Source organism: Perca flavescens, chromosome 11 (genome assembly GCF_004354835.1).
Source record: "Perca flavescens isolate YP-PL-M2 chromosome 11, PFLA_1.0, whole genome shotgun sequence".
NCBI lineage: Eukaryota > Metazoa > Chordata > Actinopteri > Perciformes > Percidae > Perca > Perca flavescens.
Genome location: NC_041341.1, coordinates 20,638,670 through 20,666,650, shown reverse-complemented (window position 1 = coordinate 20,666,650; position 27,981 = coordinate 20,638,670). Strand labels below are relative to the sequence as shown.

General features: G+C 40.1%; 1 protein-coding gene across 5 annotated transcripts; it reads right to left on the bottom strand.

Annotated features, from left to right (window-relative positions):
• Positions 1 to 554: 554 nt before the first annotated feature.
• On the bottom strand, positions 555 to 24,482 carry ppp1r9ala (protein phosphatase 1 regulatory subunit 9A-like A). Of its 5 annotated transcripts, XM_028590514.1 has the most exons (21): positions 24,249 to 24,482; positions 24,115 to 24,156; positions 21,630 to 23,727; positions 10,971 to 11,103; positions 10,519 to 10,639; positions 10,005 to 10,109; positions 9,521 to 9,656; positions 8,326 to 8,484; positions 8,126 to 8,179; positions 7,462 to 7,691; positions 7,077 to 7,173; positions 6,854 to 6,980; positions 6,527 to 6,678; positions 5,476 to 5,791; positions 5,335 to 5,392; positions 5,176 to 5,247; positions 4,560 to 4,761; positions 4,011 to 4,055; positions 2,942 to 3,058; positions 2,065 to 2,250; positions 555 to 1,809 (listed from the first exon to the last, which is right to left on the bottom strand). In XM_028590514.1, exons 3-21 carry the CDS (start codon positions 23,559 to 23,561, stop codon positions 1,651 to 1,653), a joined length of 4,401 nt encoding a protein of 1,466 aa, XP_028446315.1. In that variant the 5' UTR covers positions 23,562 to 23,727; positions 24,115 to 24,156; positions 24,249 to 24,482; the 3' UTR covers positions 555 to 1,650. The 5 variants fall into 5 exon arrangements, with proteins under 5 accessions (XP_028446315.1, XP_028446314.1, XP_028446316.1 ...); XM_028590513.1 differs by lacking the exon at positions 24,115 to 24,156; XM_028590515.1 differs by lacking the exon at positions 24,115 to 24,156 and having other exon boundaries at positions 24,339 to 24,482.
• Positions 24,483 to 27,981: the final 3,499 nt, after the last annotated feature.

Sequence of the window (27,981 nt, the reverse complement as noted above, 5' to 3'; positions counted from 1 at the left end):
TAAAAGTGAATATTACATTTAATCTAAAGAATCCTGTGAGACTTTGTGTAAAAGCTGCAAAAATAGTTGTACTGCTTGTCTGGCAAGTTAAGTGACTGAACACAAAATAAATGCTTCCTGACAGAAGCCTTGCATAATCAATTATTGATTAGTGAGGGACAAGACAATCATACAATGTTAACAGAACAAGAGAACAGCCCTGCAATCAGAACAACCTCACTTAAAAAAGTTCCTTTAGTTGTTGGGTCTGATGACTCAGGTCTTTGGTGAGACTACATACGTTATATGGACGAACAAACATATGAAAAAAAGCCTGGCAGTATAATGAAAACACAAGCTACAGCCTAAAAAAAAATCAAGTGTTAAACAATTAAAATCAAGTAGTTTAATAAAACATTTATTACAGGACTACTTTATAGGAATGTGTGGTTTCATTTCATTTCTCTGGTGTAGTTTTCTTGTCAATATATACAAACCTACCGGTTTGCAGTTATCTGGTGCTCGCTGTAAATGCAAACTTACTGAAGGAGGAAGAACACAATACAAACACCACATAAGGCAAAAATGTGTTTATTGATGCTTATGTACCAAGAAATGTTTCTCAGATTCAGAAAACATTATTTTCTTGCAGTCCAACATGTCGTATTGTATACAGAACACGGAGTCTTGCGTGAGAAGAAGAAAAGGAAGCACTTGGGTTTGGCTGTGAACAACTCATCGTTCAGCTTCACAATCATACACAACGCTGTGCTCCCGACTCACACAAGTCCTTGTCATAGACACATGGGAGCGTCTGATGGAGCAGTGAGGTGTACGTGTAGCAGACCTGCAGCTGTGTGTATTTACATGGAGCATCATGGTACCATCTCAGCGACACAGCCAGAGTCGGGGACAGCAGAAGCAGCAGTCACCTCGTCCCTACTTGATTTGTTTGTTGCTTTTATTCAGCAAAAACAACGATCTAGCTATTCTACTTAGTAGAAAAAATTAGATAGTATAAAATGAACAATGGTATTTAAGTAAAAAAAAAAAAAAAAAAAAAAAAAAGATATGCAGTTAATAAGCACATGTATAAAACATTTATACATTTAAACCTTGTCACCCATTGAAGCTTAAAAGACAAATATAGTGCTTTTATCTGAACTGTACAATAACCGTGCAGAAGAGTTGTACATTGAAACAGACAGGTTAGCAAAAATATAAAACGCTGAAAAAGCAGAATACATTTAATGTCCATAGGTAAATGTGTGCATGATCTGCAACAACTACATTCAATCTGAAAACAGACTTTAATGTAATTATAGCTTCTAGATTTTAGTGGTAAAAAAAGGATTCCTTTTTGGTCAAAATACCCCAAAAAATATGACATTCCCCATCTTTCCGTTAAAATGATTTGAGCTGAAGTTTGTTAGAACAGTAATGAGAAAATAATCAGGAGCTACAGTATAAACATAAATCACAACTGGCACCTCAGTCGGCACAGGTTATGATCCTGGCAGCCATGTTCGGTGGTTGTTGGTGGTAAAACCATGTGACATGAACGTCATGGCACCAAAAGTATAAAAAAAAAAAAAAAAAAAAGGGTTGCTCAGGGTTCTGCCAGTGATGAACTTTATGAGCTGCATGAAATCAGAGAACAGAGCTGCTACCTCAGCAGACCGAGTCAGTACTGACTGGAAGTCTCCCGCTGCGTCGGACCTCCTTCTCTCTTTTCTCTTTCTGTTTCTCCAGCTTCTCCTGGGCCTTACGCATTTCCTTCAGCTTTTTCTTGATAGTTGAACGGTCGCTCTGACTTGACACACCGAGTGCCTGATGGAAAAAGGGCACAGATTTAGGGCCAAATAATAATGCTACCATATTCTGGCCACAAGGTGGCAGTAAAAGGCTGACATGGCTTGACTAAATAATGGCTTCCTTTGCAATGAAAGAGGCCTTGTATAATAAAAAAGAAAATTAAAAATAAACAACATAATTATACCATCAATCTTAAACCATCATTCCATTAATATACAGGTAATTCTAAGTTAATTATCATCACCACGCAGTTATATATTTTTTTTTTACCTTCAACTTGTCACTGTCCAAGGACAAGAGATGTGGGCCGTCCACTCCCTTAGCTGTGAATTCAGGTGTGTATTGGTCCATATTCATGCCCATCAACCAGTGACAGACTTGTTGATTGGTCCATTCAGAGACAGGCCGGTTCTGCCAATGATACTCTTTTCCTGCAGCTGGTTCATCATCCAAAGTCTACACAAGACACAGATAATACAAATACGTAATTTATTATTTCTATAGGTGGAGAGATTGCAGAAAAGCAGTTCCACTTAGTAAGGGTGCGAGGCTAAGGGACCAAAATAAAAAAAGTAAAGCCAATGACATATATATTCAACAAACAAAAAGAACATGTAGTGAAAGTTCTGTTGAACAAAACTGTGCAGTGCACACATTTCCCAAGATAGCACCAAGAACACAAGTGGGCAATGACAGCCAAATACCAATAACATTCTCAGAAGCAGGTCTATGTGCGTCTTCATACTGTATGTTTTACTGAGAGAGACTGAGACACTGGAAACTGTAATATCAGAGAATGAGGCTGCTGAAACACCACTGAGCAGGCAGCAGAGCAGTCAACAGTCTGTGGTCTGCCAAAGCTTTTAATGAACATTAAGCACTGGTTGAAGGTTTAACAGAGGCAAAAGTACAAACAAACTATTAACATCACAGCTGACTTAAGAAAAGCTAAGCCACAAGACTTGTTTTAACACAAAACAAAATAGCTTAACATACATGCATCTCTATTCTATTTCCTCTGCATTCACGATTTAATCTCAGCTATGAAAGGGGGGAGGCACAAAGAGCATGCTTGAGAAGTCCCCTTTCAGCTGCATCAAGGCATCCCACACAGCTTTTGTGACTGTGCAACAAGGAGAGCACTCACCTCGCTGGAAGAGAAGATTAAAGTGTGTGAGCGCCCAGACAGATTGGGTTCAGCAACTAACCCAGAGATGTCTGAACTGGGACTGGCAGGGCTAGAATCATCTATGACTGAAAAACTCTGGAACAAGTGGAAACAAGGAACTCATTTACTAAAGCAAGACATCACCAAACAACAGTTCTTCACTTGGAGAAGCAAACAAATACAACACTACAGGTGTGAGGGAGGGGTAAGTGCAGTGCTGTTCCCATAATGACAGAAAGTATTATGGTTAATGATTGAAACTATGATTACAGTGGCAGCAATCCAGGTTATTGATTTGAGCAATGAGTGACTGATCTTCGACATGTGAAAAAAGGGAGAAGATCAAGGATCTACTATGTAGCACAAAAAAAAAAAAAAAAATCAAGGTGATCAAAACTAATCCACCACCAAAACTACATCAACAACCTCTAAACTACAACAACTAGCCATACTACTTCTAATGAAAAACACAAACAAATGCAGGTATGGGGTAAGGTTTTTTATTTAGTTGAGTAGGTGCTATGAGATTAAAGATTCATCAAGTGATTTTTTTAAATTTTTTTTAATGTAGTCTAAAAGTTAAACTGGGGTTTGTTTTCAGACACAAATGTGGGTTAAATTTGGAATCAGGGAAATATTACCCAGACCAGCAGGTTATTGCACCAGCTATGTGCAAGTTCATATGCAGTTTAATTTTAATGTAGCATAAGAATAACACTCAGGTTGCACAATACAAGTTAGTTAAAATGTAACAGTTAGTGTTAACGTTACACACAAATCTCCAATCAAACTTCTGATTAGCTGGTGCAACAAGCCCTATAAACAATTTTTGGCTTCATCCGTTTCCTGTAATACAAGATACGAGGCTTTCTATATGTGGATAAAAGGAAAATTAGATAACATTAGTTTACCACATACCCAGTTAAAAAGAAATTATTCATAGGATGTGTTGAGGTGAGAAACTACAAATCGCAGAACTCAATATGTTAGTAATGCTCTACTGTGGCATTTAAAATCAAAAGGTAAAACAAAGATGCGTATACTGTACCAAATCTAATGAGCGACTGAATAAAGAGGACCAGGAGAGATTTGTCTGTTTAAAGGAAACACGGTTCAGTGAGATAAATGTACAGGAAGCAAAGCACTGACAAAAAGTACCATAATGCCAAAACCAAAACATTTCCCTTAGTAATCATTTTCTTCAGCCCGTGTCTTCAACTCATTAAACAGCATCGTGGGAACACCAGCCCGACGCCTGTGTGACAGTTAGCCATGCGTTTCACTGGATGCATTTGATGTGTCACTATTTGCAAACTCATTGGAAAGCCACCAAATCCTTCCCTGCTAGCTCTTTCTAATGGCCAACATATGGATCCGGTTATTGTAGCTTTTGCATTGCGATGCTTATTTGGAGAACTGGTCAATAATGGCACATGTCTGGAAACTGCCTGCCATTAGGTTTTTACTAGTTTTATCTATCAATGAAGATAGAAATATATTATGAGAAGACAGACAAGGACAGTTCTGCAGCTGGCCAAGGGGATCAAGTTTGTGACCCCTGCTGATGGCATATCTCAATACTATATAAGTTACAAACCTTATTCTTGCGGTCCTGGCTTTGCTCACTGCTGGTCTCAGTTGCAACGTATGGCAGACTGCTGCTGGAAGAGGAGGGCTCTCGGTCTCTGTCCCTGTCTTTGTCTCCAAACCAGGAGAAGGGCATACAGGTGGGGATGGAAGTCATTGAATCTGCAGGAGACAGGTTCCCTCCAGACTCCTCCAGTAACTCTGCTGATCCCCTGGGCATTGGAGAAATAGGAAGTTATCTAAACTCAGGCTTACACATGTGACAGCTTAATGCATGGAGGAAAAACTATATTAAGATTTGGCAATAAGAAAGTAAAAAGCTGGTCTTGTGTAGCTCAATATTTACACCCACAGAGTAACAGATTCAGCAATACTGCAGTCAAGGTCTCTGTGGAGTTCAGCCATTTACTGTACCCAAGCCTTTGTTTGTTTGAGTAATGTTTGTTTCCATTAATATTCCAGTTTAAAAAAAGAATTTAGCCAACTATCTGTAGTTGTAACACTAACAGTAACATGGGTAGCAATGAATAACCCCAAAAAATGTTTTACAAAACATGAAAAAGAACCACAACAGATCTTTGGAATATTTCTTACCTTTGAAATGATTTAAACACAGTTGAACGTACCTGCTGTCCAAAGAAGATCTCATCGCCTCCTTGTCGTGTTTTTTTCCTTTGCCACCTGACTTCCGGAGGCCTCTGTTAATGACCAGTAAAAAAAATTTCATTTGTGCAAAAATTATGGTAATTTGGAGACGAATTACAGTGATCACTATGGAGACTTACCCAAAGTCTGGAAATCGTCTTTTAGGTTTTCCTGCTGATGAGGCCTCATTTAGCTCCTCTGAAATAAAACGATAAGCAGGCTCCGTAACAATGCAACAGAAAGTATTACTATTGCAGCCATCCCATTTTGGTCTTGCATACCTTTGCTCTTTCCTTTTGATTCCCTCTTCTTGACATTGTGCATGAATCCAGAGGGGGAATGTGGCGACAAGGTGTCTTTTGGAAGGGAAAAAGAAGGACTTCCGCTGCTTTCAACACTGTCTCCCTGTGATAGTGACAAAGATGGGCTGCTGGAGAGCTCTGCCTGACTCCTGGATCCATCTTTAGTCTCTCCTGGATTATCTTTCTGTCCATTCCCAGGATAGCAAACAGGCACTGGGAGGGACAGGCTCTCCTGGATCGACCTCCTCCTCCTGGGAGATTCCTGCTCCTCCTGCTCCTCCTCTTCTTCAGTTTCCTGAGGGGACAAAGCTTATTATTTACAAGGACAATGCAAGGAAGAGGGGATAAAAGCTTATTATAACAGAAACTGCCGCTCTTCAGTTCGGATTGGCTGAGTCATGTACAAACACATTATAAAAAGGTGCATTACGGTTTTGTTAAAGCAAAAAGACACTCAATGAGGTTCCCTACTGTATTTTAGAACAGCTGTTGAGTATCTTAAGGCAATTCCGTTTTTTTAGGGAAAGATAGAATAAATAGATAAAAAATAAATAGATTTCTATTTAGGAATAAATAGATAAAAATTTGTATTAATTGCGAGTTAACTATGACATTAATGCGATTAATCGCGATTAAATATTTTAATCGTTTGACAGCACTATTTTCTACATTTTGCTTTAACATAGCAAGAAGACAGATTAGCCACAGAATAAATGGCACTAAAATTGTACTGTCCCTGCATAATATCCCACATTTTTAACTGTGATGGGTCAACTCATATACACGTCATATACAACGTTAAATATTACTCTAGTTAATAAGTGCTCTGCTTCTTCTATAAAAGGGAGACCCAGGGTGTTTTGTCACAATTAGTTTTACATCCAAGATAGCATTTTGAGCATAACATGCCTTGATGGGGTTCCAGGTTTCATGTCATACCTTACATCTGGCGTCAGTTGGCTGACTGTTCAATCCAATTACATGCTCATACAACATAGCAAGGTATCACTATCAGCTGTTGCTGGCTGACCTGCGAGTGACTTGAAGCCACAGCGAGGCTCTCCTTCAGTTTGTTCCGAGATGGAGGCTGACGTTTGGCCTTCTGAGCCAGCAGGCCTTTTGCTCTGTGTGCACTGGTGTCCAAGCGCTCAGTCTCAGGGACCAACTCACTCCAGCCTTGTTCTACACAGTAGAAAAAAACAAATAAGTCATAAGACACTGTGCACAGTTTAAATTATTTACCACGCTCACAGGAGTTTATGATGTGTGCTTGTCAATGTTTTACGGATCACACATTAAAAGTGTGACGTGTGTACTTCCATTTTAAATTCAATTTAATTCTTGTAACCCTTTGTACCTAGTATCGAGTCAACAGATTGTGTGTTGGTGACTGGATCTTGGCAAATTAATCTCTTATCTGCTGCTAAGTCCAGACCACTCTGACGCTCCACATCTGAGGCCCCTCTGGACTCCAGGACAGCTATCTGTGGACAAAACAACATTTGGGCTTGTTTTAGTGTCTCTAGCAAGTCTGCTGTGGTGTACTGTATAAGCATTTCTTTTTCAAGCTGGGGTCTTACCCTGTTATGCAAGCTCTCCAGCTGCTCCCTGTAACACTTGTCTTTTTCATCTAGAATTCTTTTCAGCTCCTCCTCTTTCTTTACAAAGTCTATTTCTCTGGGGAGAAAACATGAAATGTGGTTTCCCATCAGTACTTTAGCTTGTAAACACGTTCTATTTTTCGTGATTATCACTAAACCACTTATTTGAAAAAATAAAATGAAAAATCAGAGCTTATACCTTGGTTTAACAATATTTAATATCGATGGAAAGTATTTTATTTGGTCAACATTTGTTGTTTTTAAATGTGTTGTATGAATTGTATTTACTTGAGTAAACCACTGAATCTAACGGCATTGAGCCCTCCAACAGTGTGCATGGTTGTGTAGCTCCAGACAAACTCACTTCTGCTGATAGTCCTTGAGCAGTTTTTTGGCCTTGTTATACTTCTTGTCCAGGGTCTCATGCTGGGCCTGAGACTCAGCTAATTGTTCATTCACAGTCTTACACAGACCCTGGGCTTCCAGCCAGTAACTCTCCAACTTCAGGATTTTGTCGTTGCTATCTTCAATCTTTTGCTCCAGTGCAGACTCCCTGGCTTCCCACAATGATCTGTCCTCCTCAGATGCCCTTAGCTGTACAGAGATGGTGACATGTTACTTAGGTGGGCTAAAGTTAATTTGCAGGTGGGCCACTGGCCTTGGACAGTCTTGTGGTGTTACTTGTAGTATTAAATAGTAATTTAAAAGAACTAGGTCTCACATTTTGTCTAGCCCTGATTTATTCAACAACCTACTGTAAATGCATCAATATTTCACATCCTACAACAGAATTTAAGTGTACAGCCTACCAAGAGGCTATTGAAGCTAATTTTCAATAAGGATCCTAGAAATAATCATCAGTGTTCAGAAGCAAAAAGGCTGCTAAGAAACCACAATTTTCAAAAAGGTCAAGTGAATGAGAAAATGTTACCAAACTTCTGACTGGTACTGTATGTATTTATCTTGTGTGTTATGTGAATATGTTGAATATCTTAAACAAAAAAATGTGAATTTCATCTCCATGATACCTTTTCCTTTAGTTGATTTATTTCAGCTGCAGCAATGCTGTGCTTGAGCTGCAACTAAGGAACAAAAACAAGAAAACAAAAGATTTGGTTACATCCATTACTTTAGGTTATTAATAATTGTTTGTTGTCTACACATAATACTGAAACTTAGATATATATTTTAAATCACACAAGACTGAAAGTCATGGTGTGGTTGATACCTCTTTGAACTTGAAGACCATCTGAGAGCTGTCCATGTTGCTCGGCATAAATAAAGCCTCTGAATCAGGCAGCTGAAACAGCTCTACGTTCTGCCCTGGAGAGAAATTAGAGCATAGGATCCTCTCATCCACTCCGTCCTCCTCCTCATAGCGCTCCTCCTGAAATATGACATCACACATGGCATCACATATTGCAAACACTGGCACACCCTGTATGCCCAGGAACATGCTCAGCGTGTGTCAACAACACTCCCAGTGGCATAGTTCACCATAGTCTGAAGGGAACATTGTAATCAATGCATCATAACCAAACATGGGTGGGCTGGTTCAACAGCCACTCAAAATGGTGTCCACTTTCTAACTATGCAACATTCTTTTTAAATCTTTGTCTGCTCCAGTTAATCCCTCAAATGTCCTCCGTCCAGTCTCTCTATGTAAAAAACAGGAGCTTGGGGCTGCTTGAATTTCAGAAAGCAAACATTTCACAACTCTGGCAGACAGGCAGCGGTTGACTGAACACATTCCAACACAGCAGACTGGTGACACATGGCTTTCTCACAGCCAGCTGCTCATTTCCTGGTTGAGCTGAGCGGCATTGGACTAGGCGTGGCAAAGGGGCGAATGCCGTGTTCGTGGTATGTCGGAGTAGTCGCAATTACGAGTATCCGACTTGTAAATAGCGTTCACATCAACATCCAAATTGTAATTATGACTAGGAAACTCAAATTTCTCTCGAATCTCGGGTATTGGATGGGCACTTAATCATAAGTACCTGAAAACCACACTACATATACATACATAGTTTTCAGAATTATTTAGTTTTGGTTTGTTTTTGTCAGGGCCAGATATAATTTCTCAGTGTCCGATGTGAAGCAATTACGGCACAGCGCCATCTCCTGGAATGCCAAGTCCAAAACTTAAATGATATGTGTTTATTTTTATTAGTTTTTTAAACCTTGCAATATAGTTTCAGTTTTTATTTAGTTTCAGTTTACTAAAATGATTTTTCACTACTTATTTTCATTTTTGTTTACCATAATAACCCTCCACACACTGTAATTAGACAAAAGCCTTGATGACGTGAACACTCGCAAGTCATTACAAATCTTTTCCATCTTTCCCATCCATCCCATATGACATGAACATGCTATAAGGTTGAGCAGCAACTGAGCTTTCTAATGAAGTCCTGACTCACCTCCTCTGTAGAGTGTTCATAGGGGTCATCCAGGTGTTGTTGCTCTTGCTGTTGGTTCTTCTCCTGCTCTAGTGTCTCGCTTATGAGGCGGGCTACCTCACTTTGCGTCCCTGGCTTCTCCCGTCCAATCAGGAAGCTGTTTTGCAATGCAATGTGTTATTGGCCCATATAATGGAATAATTTGCATGTTTCCTGAATATACCTCACTGCAGCTCCTGTCCTGTCTTACTTGCTATAGGTAAATGCAAATTTTGAGATGCAGTTTAGGCCCGACCACATCATGTGTGGGCGTTTCACTCAAAATCATTTACATGGCACAATACTTTGCCTATTTCACTTAAACGAAGAAAAAAAAAAAAAAAATACTCATTCATGGCCTCTCGAGTCTCAGGAGATTGAAAGACTATTGACCATTTATTTCTAATCGTGACTTGTCATCAACAAGGTTGATTTTAGAAGTTGAGGAGATGGGCTTTGAGCTGACCTCACTGTGCCTTTGGTGTTTTTCAGGACTGTTGCAGCAAAAAGTTGGGTGACACCCACCAGACTGATACCATCCACCTCCACTATCTGGTCATTCACCTGTATGCTAGAGACACAGAAGATAGTAATTATAAGGAGAGATTTTCAAAGCATTTCCACAGAAGAGTTATGCACCACCTTCAGAATAGTAGTACAAATTAAAAAAAAAATACAGTAGCCTCAATGCAGCTGGCAATAAAGCAAATCTAAAAATGCCTGGGAAACAGAAGTATCAACTAGTGTTTTTAGCTTCCTTGTCCAGTTATAAATACATCTGGTCGTTTGTGTCTTGTGTGTCACTGGGCCCTGAGGGATATGAGCAATTCCTAGTGTGACATTAAAAACTGTTGTGGTGGTGCAGTGTAGAGTGAGTGTGTACCATGTTTCTGTTGTATACAAAACATTATCAGGGATCTTTTGTAACGGAACTTAAATGTGGGGTTGTGCAAAAAGCAGGCTTCAGTGCTCTAACTCACCGTCCATCGTTCTCAGCTGCTCCTCGCTCTGTTATGGTTTTCACAAAAATTCCCAGCTTCTCAAGACCCTGGTCAGCTCCCACTCCCATTCCTATAATACTAATGCCAAGTCCATTGTCTCCTGAATCCCAAAAAATATGTTAAAGGGTGGGTAGAAAGAACTACAAACAAATAGGCTCAATTCCACAGGCTTATGCCGTTGACACTCAGACATAGATATAATAAAGATTACATATAAGGATTAAGAACAGTAACTGTGTAGACTATACCTACGTTTAAAAGCATTTGTCACAGCCCTTAATTCTTTAAATACACAAAGTCATTACTGTTTGCCTTTGTAGGGCTGTGCTTTATGTGCAACTAGGTGAAAACAGGTTTCCCCCTTATGAAATGTTTCTCACTGGTTGCTGGTTGACATGTAGGAATGCACCTTCAGTGTTTGCTAAACTAACCTTTCTCAATCTCCACAGGGAACACATCCATCTTCTCCACTCTCTTCTCCAGCTCATACTCTGCAGATGCTGCGACTGGATCCACATCATCGTTGCGCCGATCATATTCCTCGTTGGAGAAGGTACTGAAGACCTGTGTTGGTCAAAATATCAAGTGCATAGCTTCAGTATACCACCTTCTGTATGTCTTTACCAAGTAGTTAAGCATCAGACAGACTTATGTTGAGGGGTATCTACAGGATCTGCGCAGACAGAGGAAAATTATCTTCACAGGCAGAAAAAGGACACATTTTTCATTTGAGAGAAATAGCATTGGGGAGGGAGAATTACACTCCATATTTTGATATTTTGGAACATTACTAGGGAAATTAAAGCGTAAGCGTTACTGAATGATCTTTAGTTATCTAACTGTAATGACTGCACTGTCAACTCTTGGGTGATCTTTTGTGTCTTTAATGAAAGATTTATCAATTGCATTTTTGAACAGATGTAAATCAAGTGTCAATGACACTAAAGCAGAAGATGCATTCCCAAGACAGTCATGAGAGTTTTATCAGAGTTTTAAGAAGTTGTTAACTTTGCAGGCAGAACCCGCAAAGCTCTTGGTTGTGTCCCAGAGGCCGTTTTTCTGGTTGGAATTATAAAGTACATACACACAGAACAGCAGAACATGAGCAGCGTGGAAAGTAGGGCACAGCTGGGGAGAGTTGAGCAGTGGATGTAGCAAAGATCAATGTTCGGAGGCGAGTTGTCAGCAGCACAGTAAAAAGAAATATAATAAAGAGCAATACAAAGAAAAACGTACTCCCTTAACCTTCAATCACTGGGTATTACCCAGTACTCAACACCAGCCTTAAGGGTTATTACATACAACAAAACTAAGGATTAGGCTATTTACCTTGAATAGCAGAGATACTACCAAACAGAAATGGTATTTGTAATCCACTCAGAAAAACACTCCCAGGGTCAAGCTCAAGTGAGAATTACAATTTTTCATAGTCTGTAGTGACTCAGTTATTACTACAATGTAATAAGAGTAGATACAGTTCATGCAGTGTTGAGACAAAAATAGCACTAGGGCTGCAGAAAACTATTATTTTGATTACTGATTATTCTGATTCAACAAAAATACAGAAAATAGTGAAAAATGTCAATCGCAGACTCACTGTTTCCCAAAGGTCAAGGTGGCAAATCACAAAGATTGTTAACTTAAAGTGTTCATATTATGCTTTTTGCCTTTTCCCCTTTCCTTTATATCTTTTTGTGCATGTAATAGGTTTACAAAGTGAAAAAAAACAAAGTCCACCCCAAAGGGACTTACCATCTCCAACACAAAATACTGTTCACCAACAGCTCCAAACAGCTCTATGGTAGTCCAGCCTTTACTACCGTGACGAACATGCGTCACTTTGTAACACACATTATAATGCTCGCCTAGATGCTAGCGTGGCACGCCCTCATACTCTGCTTCTGACTGGGTAGTAGTCCTTACCTAGCTACTGCACATGTGCAACTCCCAACAAAGATGGTACAGAAGTGAGATGTCTCACTCTGTAGCTAAAACAGAGAGCTCAACACACGGTGAAAAGAGGAGCTGCAGCAATGTGCAGTACAACAAAAATATGGTGTTTTTTGAAAATTAAGCCATGTAAACCTATTCTGATATAACCTCTAAATACAATTATGAACCTGAAAATTAGCATAATATGAGCAATTTAACAACATATAATAAGAATAAGAATACCAATAAATTAAACCACTGTAAATTTTGTGTGCTTAAAAACTACTTAAATGATTATTCGTTAGCATTACTAGTTGTACTAGTTGTTGTAGCTCTAGTTAGGCTCTTGCGCATTGGATCTAACACAGTCCTAATAGAACAGGGAAAGAAGTTTATAGATACAAAGCATTGTTAAAAAGTAAATTGGAGTTTGGCAGACACCATCATGGGCTAATGCCTCATTATGGGGATTAACCCAACATTGTAACATAAACCCCCTGCTTGGTCATCATTAGTCCTAATCTGGGTGGAGTCATGATCATAATGGTGGTGGTTGCGGCAGGATTTCCGAAGTTGCCTTTTGGAAATTAAACAGAGGAAAGTGGGAAGACACAGGAAAGGATATGAGCCGCAGGTAGAACATGAATAAAAGGAAAGAATTAGAAGTCTTCCTATTGAACTCTTGCTAAGCTTCATTCCATTGAATCTTTTTTATGAATGGACTAAAAGAGAAATATATTAAAAAGATTTTAAGTTTTTTAAGCCTCAGGCGTCACCCTCTCCTGCTCCATCCCGCTCATAAATTCAAAGCATGCCCAAGCCCAACCCAGAATGCATTTTGAATTTGCACAATCAAATGATTCACTAAGCATGTTATGTAGAGCCTAATAAACTGTACAGCAAAGGACCACAAGTACAACTGTATACAGTCTTAATGAACACCAAAAACACAATATGGATATGGGCTTACATGCAAACAATGGGCCTCATTCACCAATATCTTCCTAAGTTTTCTCTTAAATATGTTCTTAAGAAGGTTTCTAAGAAAAGTTTACGCCGGATTCATGACGTGTAATTAAACAGAAGATTTGTTCGCACCTGTGTTCTTAGGATTGATGAATCCCACGTCTTCGTAACTGCCAGTTGTTCCTAATTAGCATAAGAAAACGCCCCAAAAATTCCCATATAAGGACATGACACTTCTTGTGCACCTCCTGGGAGACAGGTTGTCGGAGCTTGTCGGAGCCGCGGTGGAGGAAGTACTGAATCTCAGTACTTAAATAAAAGTACAAATAACCAGAGACATATTTACTTTAGTAAAAGTAGAAGGTGTCCACAACCACAAACAAGGCCTGGCTTTTAAGAAAAGTTCCAATCCTAAACATGAAACAGAAATATGTTGTTAGAATCGGAATGCGGTTGGTTTTATTCATGGATGTATTTCATTTTCTTTAACCATGCAAGTAAGCAAATAAAGTGTGTGAAGCAGTGCAAATGGAGAGATGTGAACAGGTCCAGCCAAATAAATAAGGTATGAACGCGTCTTACGCAGCCTGGCGGAGGAGTAAACAACGCTGTGGAGAGAAATAGATGGCAACTTTGATTTAAAAACGGGAATAAAAAAACAAAAGTTTTCATTTTCACTTTTACCGGAGGCTGTATTACCGAGGGTCAGCGGCGCTGCGCCCGGGCTCTGGAGCACCGGAGCCGGCTTGGATCAGCGGTGCCCATATATACAGTATCTACGGCAACCAAACTTTACTGGTGAGACAAACGTGTGACGTCAGGAAGACGTTTTGGCAGGGGGGGAACTGATCAGAAAATGTAACGGAACATTGTAGAAATGTAGTGGAGTAGAAAGTATAGATAATTGCTGCAAAATGTAACAAAGTAAAAGTCAAAAGTAGGCTATTTGTTACATTCTACCACTGCATTTCGGCCCTATAAATAGAGATCAATCACCAAATAACGCAGGATTTAATCAGTTTAATTGCTGATGTAAATTGCAATGTTAGTGTTTTTTTTTAATAATATGAATTTTTATCAACAAATGATCAGAAATACATTACAGTACAATACTATCATTGTAAACAACTGTAGAATTAAATAAAATGCAGTAAGCAATCATTTGGAGCAAATTGTCATCACTCAAATGTGCGTAAGAGTGCTTTTCAGTGTTCGTAGATTTTGTTCTTAGCTAAGAACAAATCCAAGTTAAGAAAACATTAGTGAATGCCAGAATCTTTGTAAAAAAGTGCGTAAGAAGGGTTTAAGAACACATTTCTTCATAAGAACGGTTGGTGAATGAGGCCCAATGAGCATTCAGGGGTGTGGAATTCTAGTATGCAACCGTGGATAACAGAGACACTAATCCCTGTGACAAATGTTTGAGTTGTGCTCCCATGATATAGAGAGTGCAACCCAGGTTGTGGTTAATAAAATAAAAAACAATCTAACAACAAGTGGTGACAGATAGATAGGATTACAGGACTGATTTGCCATGAGTATGGACAGTATGTCATAATCAAGTAGACCTAAACAATTCCAATCTGGACAACAGAGTCTGAGGGGTTGATCCTGCAGCATGTCAAGACTTGGGGAATCAACCACAAACAATCTCCATTTCCCTCTGTCTTTCTGTCTCCTCACCATGTAGCCCAAAAGAGTGCAGATAGTAAATTTCCAGAATGCCTCACTGAGCACTCCATTCAATTTGTTAGTGAATTACTACAACTATTTCTGTCCTACAACATCCTGATTTTTAAACACATTTATCCAAGTGGGATCATATTGTTTCATCAAAAACCAAACGAAGGAAGATTCGAAACTTTAGGAGTATGCACAATACTGCAGCTCTGTGGTACAGGCAGGAATGCTATTCATGGGGCCTCCTCTGTCTGAATCCTCGTCCTTCCTTACTTATTGCCATAGGTTTATAATCTATGACCCATATATTGTGGTAGATTTGCGTTATCTTTATCACACAAAGGCGAGGTCAGTGCACATAGCACTAAAGAACACTGAAAACGTTTTTAAATATTCAACAAGCTACTAATTTTTCTTTCCTGCTTGCATCTTGAGACTTATTTGGCATGTCTCTGAACAACAAGCTTGAAAGCACTTCTATAAATAGGACTGACAAAGCTTATCAACTTCTAATTTAGAAGTTAAAATTGGATTCACAGAACAGAGCAGACAGAAATTTCATTAAGGGTGAAAGATGCTTTTTAGTTTAGACTTTGGAGACTTTTGTAATTAAGGGTTGAAAATGTAGGCATCACTGCATCCTTGGCCCCGGCATTAGCTGAGCAGCAGCAGTCAGCTTGGCTCCCCCCCCCTTCACCCCCACGACTCCAAAGTCTTACTTTCCTGTTGCCATGGACTACCAGGCCTTCTTCGAATAATGTTCTGCTCTTTGCTGAAACCTAATCACTCAACCACTGTTTTCTCTGCAAGAAAGACAGAAATCAATCTCTTTATTTGCCTCTCCCTCACAAACAAGCCTTACACACAGCTCACTATTAACACTGTCTCTAGTTAGACAAAACCAGTGCCATTTTCCTTTATTGTTCAGCACATGCCCGCCCAGTCCACCATCAGCTTAAACCAAAACACTCAACTATTGATCAGGCAGACTGACCCCAACAAGAATGAGAGACCAAACAATAACTAACTATTTCTCCTCAAGTTTATACTAATCTTTTAATCCCAATTTCTCCCCCTAAAGTATTACTGCAGTCACTGAGGTTTTGATGTGGGTCAACTGACAGCTAGGCCATCTTCATATTTTCATTTTCTCCAACACTGTAGCTCCCAGCAGTATGTGTGGGCCTTTCATCCATCTTCAACAATTGCAGTGGTCGGTCCTTTCTATGTGTGCTCACATGCACAGATGAGCCACATGCCCACACCCAAACTGAAACCCTTCCCATCTTTCCCTTATTCCCCTCCCTAAAACAGAATACCAATGTGGGAAATGAGTCAGCAGCTGCGAGGAAAGGCAATTCAGAGAAATCTCTTGCCAGTGCAAAACGAGGGCTGACCACTGGATTGGGGAGCTCCTAATGTAAGCAGCGCGCGGGCCTACAAAAAGACAACAAATCAAAACATGCTGTGTGAGCGAGCTGGGGCAGGGGTGGCGGTCTGGCGCAGATCATAAGAGTAATTAGGGAAGAAGGCATGGGGCCCAATTTTTAGATCATGTGTCAACTTATGTAGTGTAGCCCTTCCTGTGTGCATGCCCTTGGAATCATTAACACTTTAAGTTCACAATCATAAACTGTAACGGAACCTACAATGGTTATGTTTTACATGTTAATGTATGACCTACAGCAGGAGAAGGTGGAGTCTGAGAAGAGCAGAGTACCATAATGGAATCATTTTCCAAAAGACTGCAAACAAAAACAGGTTGATAGATTATATATATGGCCCATAAAAGCTATTCTTGTCCTGCAAGGGTTGCTGAAAACTTTAATACACAATAACTGTTAACTTTCAGTGAAAACGCACAGCATCTGCTAATGTGTATGTCTGTAATCAACACATAATGAAAGAGTTTAAGGCAATCACAATCAGCCCAAGACTCATCCCATGCCAAGTTGTTTAATGAACAGTATTGAGCTGACTGCATTAGTATTCCACCCTGTTTCGTCGGATAGTCACCCACTTGTCCAGGTGGCTGGGGGGGAACTCACAATCCCACAAGGGGAGGGCCTGTCTGCTGGTTGGATGAGGGTGAAGTCTTGTCAGACACATTCCTCTGGCCAGCAGAAGACCTATCACAGATAGGAAATGGAAAGCATAACACTATGGGATGGGTTGGCAACAGAGGCCAGAGTCCAAATGTGGAGTATGCCCTTTTTTGCTTTTCACCAATCACATGAAACACAGATAGAAGAGTAGAGGATTCTGTCCTGCTGTAATTCAATTTTAACTTTCCAGCAAATAGGGGTGGGGGAAAATATTAGTCTACATAATCATTGTGATTCTTACCCTCCATGATTCTCAACTGAATCACAAATGCCAAAAATAGATTTTTGTACATTGTTGATAGTTAAAGCTTTAGTGTGTAACTTTTTGATATTAATGAACGTCCGTTACATTCAAGCCATTACCAAATGAGTTGCTACAAAGCTAATTAAGACTATCAGCTCCACAAAACTCTCTCTGTATTTCTCAGTATGGCTATGTTCAGAAGATTGTGGCGTCCGGCGACTTTCCCGTGCAGAAACTCGAGCGAAGATAATGACCGCTTCTGAAGAGTCTATCATTTTTTTTTAATCCTCCGTGTCCTTCTCGGCTACAAGCAACTGCGTGGGGGAGGGTTGGGGGCGGTGCACGGTCACAGAAGGCTTGTATTATGTGGACGCGCCGACAGTGGTGTTGTCATTGCTTAGAATTCCTCATGGGGGAGACCAAAACTACGCACTATAGCTTTAATTGAATACTTTCAGTTACAATGAACTTCTACAATCCTTCACCACACCCGTTGTGTTCCAGAAGGCACAATGGTGGTACCGCTAGTGGTACTTCCTGTGACTTTGCAAGGGTGGGGCAAAGCAGCAGGTGCAGATCCTGGTTTTAGTCATTTTTATTTCTGTTATGGTAAACTGGTTTTCGACTCCTGTTCTGATGTGCAACATGACACACAAAACCCAAGACAGCCTCTCGAGTTCCCACATAACTACACTGAAAAAGTCTTTGTCCCTAAGCAGATAAAACGCCTACACCGGGGAGAGTTAATCATTCAAAAACTCTGGGCTTTTTTCCAAACTATAGGGTTTAGAGTTAAAATGAATTCCAGTATATGCCAACCTGTAAACTGCTAAAAAAAAAAAAAAACAAAAAAAAAAAAAAAAACACTAATATTACAGGACTGGTTTTTATTTGCAGTTATGGAGGAAACAACCTCCTCACTAACACCAAATATTTATACTGCTCATACAGCCAGAAGGTAGGACAGACTTATATACCGACACAGCAGCAATGGCATTGCAGCATTTCTATGCCCTAATAAAGTGGGAGTCTGTGTTACCATAGATGAAGAATAATTTCACAAAGCATAATGCATAAAATAACTGCAGTCAATTTTCAACAACACCGTGCAGTAATTTTAGTTATTTTCTTTCTAACATTGCACATTTTGAATATTTGTATCACAATGCAAATACACCAAGTACTTTTAATGCATTTAGCAACCATAAACATGCAATATTTGGCTTGACACAAGACTTTGACTGTTAGGAATTATTGAAACTGTGTGCACTAATCTTGACTGCCTTAGAAAGTCCTCTTCAACCAAGTTTGTTTTTCAACCCGGATAAGGGTGATCCATGTTGAAACTGCACGTCTCCTTTACTTCACAAAGAGGACCTTTCTTCCACACAGGACACCTCCTCTGTGAAGAAGACTCGAGTTACGTAGGGACCTAATCCCGTTGTGAGCCAGAAGCACAAAGCACTTCCTCTCTCCTTGTTAGCTACAACTCAAGTGTGCTCGATCCCAGTGTCAGCTATGACTAGCAGACTGTGGAGAATGATGCAGTGCTAGTGGGAGGCCTTTGTTAGCCAGGCCACAGGTAGAAAAGTTGACTGATCTACATTGGTGTGACTTAATTGGCTAACACGCACGCATTCCACATACCACGTAACCCTGACCCCATAGTTTTAATCCAAGCGCAGGTCATTGTTTTGAAAAATCTGTTATTTCCAGCCTGTCCATTGCATGCACTTATTCATGCAATTATATAAAAAGCTAATTGGAAACCTGAAAGAATGCTTGGACATTTTTGGACTTGCTACTTATCTTTACCTTACACTTGTTCATTTGTTGTTGCATACCGATACATCCTTTGCTTTACCCTGGGGATCTGCACACTCACAGCCTGAAGGTTAAATTAGGGAGTGGGGAAAAAAAGAGGTCTGAATTCTTTGAACATAGTACATACCAAATAATATTCAGTATTAAACGGCTTACTACATACTATTAGTCCATCCACTAAGCAGGTTTTTGTAATGGGAATGACGAGGTACAAGGATCATCGACAGTTTGATCATTCCAGTAGATCTTAAACAACAAGTAGATCAATCACTTAAGATTCAAGATAAGTGATTTAAAAGACATTAACTTGGCCTTTAGGAAATGTTAATGCAATTTTCTGACATTTTATAGCTCATATGATTAATCTGTAAATTGAGAAAAGAAATCGGCAGATTCATTGATTTTGAATCATGTTGTTGCAGCCCTACATTCCCATTGCCATGCTTGCACTTCACACATTATTCAAATACGTTATGAAAAACTGGTACACAGTGTCTTTCATTCAGTCCTGGGGATGTTAATTGATACTAGCTCACAAATCAACCATGTGTCAGCTATATCTGTTTTGCATAAAGTCTCCCTCTCATGGTTATGAGCAGTATGTGAACTGCAACAGAGAGGTGACACAGTCTAGCATATTGTTGTGAACTATAAAGCTGTGTTTATCTTTGTCATAGCTCCACTTTGGGCGGAGGAGGTGCACTGTTGTTTGTGTCCACTTCAGGTCAGCTTCTGGTCCCCTCTCCCAGGACCCCCTGCCAGGATGACTGGGATGGGGATGGGGGGGTCCACACCCTGAGATAACATTGCATTTTAAGGCCTGGATAAACACTGAGCTATGTGGAATGCACTGGAGTGATTTGTTTTTCCCTGATTTAGCAAAATGTTAGATATGGTGATTGTTGGAATATATATTGTAAAAGATATTCCCTCCACTTCCATCACAACCCTTGAACAAGCACTGGTACTGTTTACAAAACATGATGTGTGTCAATACAAAAAGAGATTACACCAGCTGGAGTACAAAACTGTTAAGCTTGAAGATATATCAAATATGTACTATGGATATCATGATATGAGACTCCAGGGAATTTTGTACTGCAAAATTACAGTATGATCCGGTCTGTTTCTCAGAATGTATTTGTTTAAAGGGAGGATAAAACAAATCATTTATTGGTGATGCTAATTGTACACAGACTATTCGGAAAATCCCTAGCCAAGATTAGATAGTAGCACAAGCAGTCATTTTCAAAAACTGTCAAAGTCAAAAATTGTTGACCAATTGTAAATTAGTAGTACCCAATATACTAACATAATACATAATAACCCTACTCTATAAACCCAATTGTAGGACTTCTATCCTCAATGAAGAGATATTAAACCTCTCACTAATAGCCACTATCAACATGAGGGAATTCAGAGAAAATAAACAGAATGTCCCTTTCTGCTTTTCACAAAAGATTCATTACATTACATGTCATTTAGCTGACGCTTTTATCCAAAGCGACCTACAGTTGCTACATATGTCAGAGGCTGCACGCCTCTGGAGTGGGTTAAGTTAAGTGTCTTGCTCAGGGACACATTGGTTGATGTATCGCAGTGGGAATTGAACCCAGATCTCCCACACCAAAGGCATGTGTCATATCCACTGCGCCATCACCACCCACAGCTTCATATCCTTACAAATTAATGGACAGTAAAAATCAGGAATTCCCCAAGTGTAGTACCATAACATAGCCTGGTCTGTAAAAGAGATCATATGGGTGAATAAAATCCCTGAATTCCTCAAATCCATGTTGGAGAGAAGTGAAAAGTCCCTCATGAGTGCAACACATGATTTACTAAGAGAGGGGAACCACTCTAAATTAGTAAAAAATAGCCATGCAGTGCAGTAACTCAGGGGTGGCAATGGCTTTTTACTGTACAGTCTAAAGTTTCACATGTATCTACCTCACTGCTGCCCTCTTTTAGTTATATTCTTCTGTATTCCTTTTCTCCCTCCTGATCTCTTTGCAGGGTTAATGCACCAGGTGATGAGGTTATCAAAACTACCTGCCTCCCTGGTCACTAGGATTAAATAAACCATAGTTTACATTTTCTGAACTGGGGTGATGATACACAGTGCAGTGCAGCAGCTGTGACGTCAACATGCCCAACAAAACTGTTAATTCTCAGCCTCCGCTAATTTGTCTTGTGTCTGCGGGAAAACACCTAGGTCAGGTTGCTGAATCAGTGAGACGGTGGTTTATAATGAGGGTGCTGTGCAATGTGTTTTTAGGTACTTGAGTTGAGCAGCAACATCGCAGTCAGATGTAAACAACACAACAAAAATTACTAACCTGAATGGGGTCTGTGGAGAACTTGATTTTCCTCTTTGGGGGAGGCTCCTCTTCATCCGACAGACCAGTAGTCTCATAACAGTCGTCATAATCCATATACATTTGATCTTCCTCCTCCTCTTCTTCTTCTTCTTCCTCCTCCTCCTGCTCCTCTTCCCTGAGGATCTGGTCTACATCTTTGTCATCCACAAATGCTGCATTCTCAATACCATACACTACTGGTGAGGCTCTATTCAGGATGCTATGGCCCACCTGCTCCTCCAGCTCACTCTCCTCCTCTGCTACCTCATCATCTTCCTCACGATTATCATCACCATCTTGATTCACAACTGAACTGTCCTGTCTCTCCCTTTTCAACCCAAATCGCTCATTGTCCTCCAAGACTCTACCTTCCTCCACAGTCTCTGCTATCCTTTGGGTGTCTTTTAAGGCATCTCTCACTAAGACATGATGAGCAGGGTTGCAGTTGTGTTTTTCTGGTGGAGAGGTTCTTTTCAGGTCTGTTAGTAGGTTGTCTTTGGGGCTTTGCACCTTCTGTTCCTCAAACACATTATCTTCAACGTTCTCATCATCATTCTCCTCACTCTCTGAGAATTCATTCTGAACCACAACAAGTTCTGCCCGTACCACGCCCACCCCTCTGGAGTCCAGTGAGGAGGTCTGGCTGGATGGTTTGTCCCTGGTAGGTCTATGTACCATGCTGTCATTACTTCTGGCTTTTTCCGGGCATTTATCCCGGTTGGTGTTCTGAAACCCACCAGCTGATGGAGGAGGCTGCTTCACATCCCCTGGGGGCGGACTATGTGGCTTGCCTTCATCCCCACCAACAGATGTCCTACTAAATCCATCACTGGATGATGAGGAGTGTTTGTAGCCTTGGCTAAGTGGGGTTGTTTGCTCTGGCAAGAGTGGTTTGTGAGTGGCATCAGTTGTTGGAGAATTAGATTTGTATGCTGCATTGGTAACTGGAAATGTTGGTTTAATACTCGACCCCAACAATGTAGGTTTGTTAATGACACACGCCGTCTGGAATGTATTTTTGTTAGTGGCATCAATCACAGTGGTAGAGTTAGTGGCAACTTTAACAGGAGAAGTAGATGTTTGTAAGTTGTCACTTTTTGGGGAGGAAGGCAGTAAGGGTTCAGTGGTACTCCGTTGTTCAGCAGACACAGTTCCTCCTATTCCAGCAGCTGTGTTGTTGTCTTCCGAGTCATTCTCTGCCATGTAATTCTCCAACCTTTTGGACATGGGTCCTGAATTCAATGACACTCTAGACACATGCTTTTTCTCACTATCCGCCTTCTCATCCAGTTGACATTTAACTGTTGATATAGGAATTTGCTCTGATTTGACAGTGGTCTCAGAGGATCCTGATACTCTTCTTGAGCTTTTCCCCTCATCAGAGGAACTTCCGAGGGACAAACGATTTACTACTCTGTTTGGAGACTGTTTTTCAGCTGCAGGCTGCTCTTTGATGCCCCTTTCAAAGAGTTTTCTGGTCACAGAAAACTTCTCTGCCAAAGCCACTTTGTCAATCTCAACATCTTCTCCCTTGGGTGTTTTATCTAAATTGAGTGATTCTGGGCTTGTGGCAGTGCTGAGGGTAACTCTGTGAGTGTTGACTGGAAATTGCAGCTTTGGTGGGGATACTGGGGACACATCAGGCTTTAAAGTCACTTTGCCCTCTTGGCACTCCTGCTGCTGACCATCCATCTGTAGGAATATGTTCTTTATCTTGTTCACTCTGGTCCCAAAAGGCCTACCCCTGGAGTCCTCCCGGGTGTCACTGGAACCATTTGCATATGAGTCACCGTCGGACTTTGACCCATCAAAAGAGCACTTAATGGCGTGGAAGTCAGACTTGTATGCATTTCTGTGAGGGGATGCGCTCCTCAAGGTCCTCTCGCCTCCTTTGCTTTCCGCTTTGATCATTTTTGCTTTTGTTTGTGATTTCAGCCCTATGAGAAATGCCGACTTTGGTGAGACTGATGCGTTTTGTTGGTGAACTATTATCCCTCAACTTTACGCAAGCGCCATGGGTCCGGCGGAGCTTATTTGGAGCACAGTTGTCTCAACTAAACACTCACAGCGAAGTCATCTAAGGAGAGAAATGGATAGTAAAATCTGTTAATACAAAGATCAGATATACCACTATCTTACCATGGCTTACATCAGTTATTTAAAATTAGTTAATACATAATTATATATTTCTGTATGCAAACCAAAACAGCCTGAAAAAGTAAGTGAACGTTAAAGTAGTAGCTAGCTAAGTTAGAAGGTAGCGTTTGTATGCATTCGATGGTTGCCTGCCATTAACGTTAGTTGACGTTATACAAAAAATGTTTTTAATTGAAAGTAACTTCAGCTAGCTAGCTAGCTAGCTATGTACTTTAATTCTACTAAGTTCAACCGGTTAAACGTTGTTAGTGTTGTTAGTAACGCTACATCCCAGATAAAAGAAAAGGCGAAACAAAGTTGAACTTACTGGGCCAACAGTTCAACACAGCCCCGACGTTATTGCCTCAGTCTGAAAAATTCATTGTGGCATTTCAAGTACGAGCCGTTGAAAATGTTAACTCCGGCTATGCACACAACACAGCACAAAAGTAAACAACTTACCTCCAACTTGCTTCATCGTGTTAGTCGCCGAAAGATGACCCACAATGTCCCAGTTTTACAGTATCAAACTTGTCCCTTCTTCTAACTCACCGCCATCATTCCCCGCTCCAGCAGCGTTTTCCTGCCTCCTCCTTGTTGCACTTCCAGACCTGTCGCGGGCAGCGCGCGCACACGAGTCTGTTTGTGCCGCGCGCCCCGCTGCCGACGAGAACACAGAGAATCGGGGGCGCGCGCACATTCCAGGACTGTAACCTATGACTGTAATCCACCACCTCGCTCCACCCTTCCCTCCCCTTTTCCTCCACAGCACAGAGATACGAGGAGTTGTTGGAGAGAGGCGTGGGAAAGAGCGTAGAGCTCACCTAGCTCAACTCCTTCACTCTGCACGGGCAACAGTCAACACCTAGACTACAAAAACAACTAGAGTTCATTTACATTGCGCATGTATTACAACTAGGTCTGTAAAAGGTGCACCGTGCACAGTAGACATGGAAAGGGGCCTTTCCTAACCCCCCCCCCACCCAGTCTATGCACTGTTTTGACTAAGATATTGATATTATAATATATTAGCATTAAAGGGACACCGATCTTACAAGTCACAAGGAGTACAGGCTACTCTCATTATACAGCATGCTTGCTGAAACAACAGTTTGTAATGCTGAAACCTTACTTATACCATGTATTGGAAATAAACCTGGCCAAGGATCACTTGGGCAGAGTAGGCAACTAACCCTGTGGGGTCCACTGGAGCCCAACAGCAAATGTTAACATGGCCCCAGAGGTACCCTGACAGGTAATTCCGGCCGACTTGGCACACTAGTGATTTGAGGCTCCATGTTTCAGGAGGTGGATCTTTTTTTTGGCTAAAATGAGACAATGCATTTGTTACCTCTCATTAGTTTATGACCTTATCATTTACACGTATACTGTATACCAAAGAGTGATTTCTTCTCAAATTGTTTCATTTGAGGAATTTTGGGGGGCACTGGCAGGATAAAGTATATTTAACAAAAAAAACACTAAGATCTGAGTAAAATCTGAAATAATCTGTCGTACACTTTTCCCCAATGAATACAAAAGCCAGATGTTAGTGGGTGTAATGGGTTTTTTGACCAGTGGGAAAGGGGTAGAAGAGTACCTCTAAGTGACCGTAAGGTGTAACTAACAAGGAAAAGCAAGTTTATTAGCATAGTACATACCAAAAAGCATGTCAAAGTGCTTTATATAATATATCAAAAGCATTAGAAATGCAGCATAAAACACATAGACACAAATTAAAGGACAAATATATACATGTAAAAATAATAATTTGGGGGAAAAAATTTAAGATAAATATGAATGTGCAAAGCAGATAATGATGAGTTCACAATGCTTGGTCGACTGCAATGGAAAACAAAGTAAAATTCAGTCTATATCTCCTGAAAGTTTGTTCCAGCTCTGTTATGCATTGTAACTAAACAAGCAATTCTCTTCACATTATGAATGCCTAGCGTTACTCCCATTGTTACTCCAGGTTATGATGTGGGTGTAGTCTCACTTCTAAAGTCACAGGAGAATGGTCATGTGTGTCATGTGGCTCAGTACTCTTTCGTATTACATACAGTAGGTTTGGTTTAACACTAAATTTGGCCTCAATTAAAATAGGTCATCAACAGAGATACTATATCCTGCATACATTTGCTCTGGCTGTGAAAAGTGTTTTGGGACATTTTCTATTTATATATTTTTAATTTCAAATGTATCATGCTTAACATATCTGTTGAATTTAATTCACAGAACAGAAGTATGGAAAAAACCGCTCAAAGCATTATTTAGGTTTTACTTCGTCATATTTAAAATCAGGTCCCCTCCCCAGAGAGCAAGTGCAAGTTAGTGCTTATTTTGCAGAAAAGACTATACAATATGCACCTGCTTAAATCATAAAACAAAGAGCTGCTGAGTTCATTGAGATCAGACTCAAAGATACTGAATGAAAGTAAGATTTCCTCTGTGGCTGAGAACCTACATTCTCAACATGCAAAAATATCATCCAATCAAAGGGACCTAGGAAAGAAAAGCCAGATCAAGTTGGAGAAGATGTATTATTTTTTTATCTCAACTGAATATTTGAATTTTTTTTTTTACAAGATGATTAATTTGCATCACTTTTAAATGGAAATTGTATTAACACTTTTTAGTTCATTACTGAAATACAACTTTTTATTTTAAGTTTATATTGTTATGTTTGATCAAATCTTTATACATTTTGAATATAAACCCTTCAGTGACCAATGAAACTAAACATGACAAAAATTATGTAACAAAATGCAAACAGGGATGTAATAATTATGAACTAGACTGCAGCAGGAGGCCTAAGCAGATGGTGATCTATTAAAAAGGCATGACCATTTTTTCAGTTGCCTAAAGTGTAATCCCATTTACATTTTTAATTCCACAAAATATTAAATATTGAACCCTCAACACTGAGTTTTTTCTTCCAGAGAGCATTACCTTTTACCCTCAATTATTAGAGTCTCTTGAAAGCATTTTATGAAAATAGGTGCCTCATTTTGGGCTCCTTCAGACCATAATATCTACGTTGTAAATTTGTGTTTTAAAACATTCAGAAAGACGTCTCTGGAAAAGGTCCAGACTTAAGGCATTTCCTCTGGAGTTATCTGCCCTCACATTCCATTTGAGGCTTGGTTATCTGATGTAAGAGGTTTTATTTGGCTTTGTATAGCCACTTACATGTACATAAATTATGTCTGTTTGTTTACACTATACATTATGGGTTTCTAATGTATTCTGTATTTATCTGTTTAATGTAAATCCATTGACATTTGGCTTTGTGTGGGATGTGAGCTCTTAGACCGGGAGTGAAACATTTGAACAGTGTCAATTATGGAGCACACTGTTTTTAACATAATTTCCTTTGACTCTGGAATTTGTACTTTGCTCTTTTAAGAAAGACTCATTTCTGCTTAAACAAATCTTACAGCTCAAAAATGTCATCTGACAAGAATAAATAAACATTAGACATTTGACCCTGAACATTTAGTATTTTATACTAACTTATAATAGTTCTACATACCAGCAGTAACAAACATCTTACCAAATGCTCATCAGCATTTAAATTGATGCTGACAGTGCACATAAGGGTTGCATGTGTCCGTGTGTTTGCCATTTCCAGCTTGCAGGATCATCTCTTAGCAACTGTGGGACTGAAAAGCCATATACATACACAGTCAATGGGCTTTCCCTCAGGGGTAACTCGCCGCAGCCCAGCCAGTGGTCCCTATAGCAACCTTTCAAACAACATCGAATGAACAAGTCAAACCAAATGGAAACAGGAGCAGGTGAGGAGCAAGTCAGAGTAGCCAGTGGAACCTTTGAGACAATGTCTCAAACTCAATCCAGCCAGGCACAGCTAACAGAAGAAAACTGTCTCTGCCTGGCGTTGTTCCTTCTTGTGCTGAAGAGGGTGTGATGTTTAAATATTGCCACTGTTTTTAGGGGTCTTAGTATAAATAGCAACGTTATAGCCTTTTCAGGATACAAGATTGTTTGCACACTTACTTGTAATGGATACCTACTTCTAGAGTAGGCCTACATGCAGACATGTGTAATATAATGGTTTCTCTGAGAGAACAGTAAGATGCAGTGGTTTGTGAGCTGGTAGTAATAACAAAGGTGTAGTGGCAAAGTACTGCAGTGCATATTTACATCTTCACACATTGTTATGTGTTGGTCT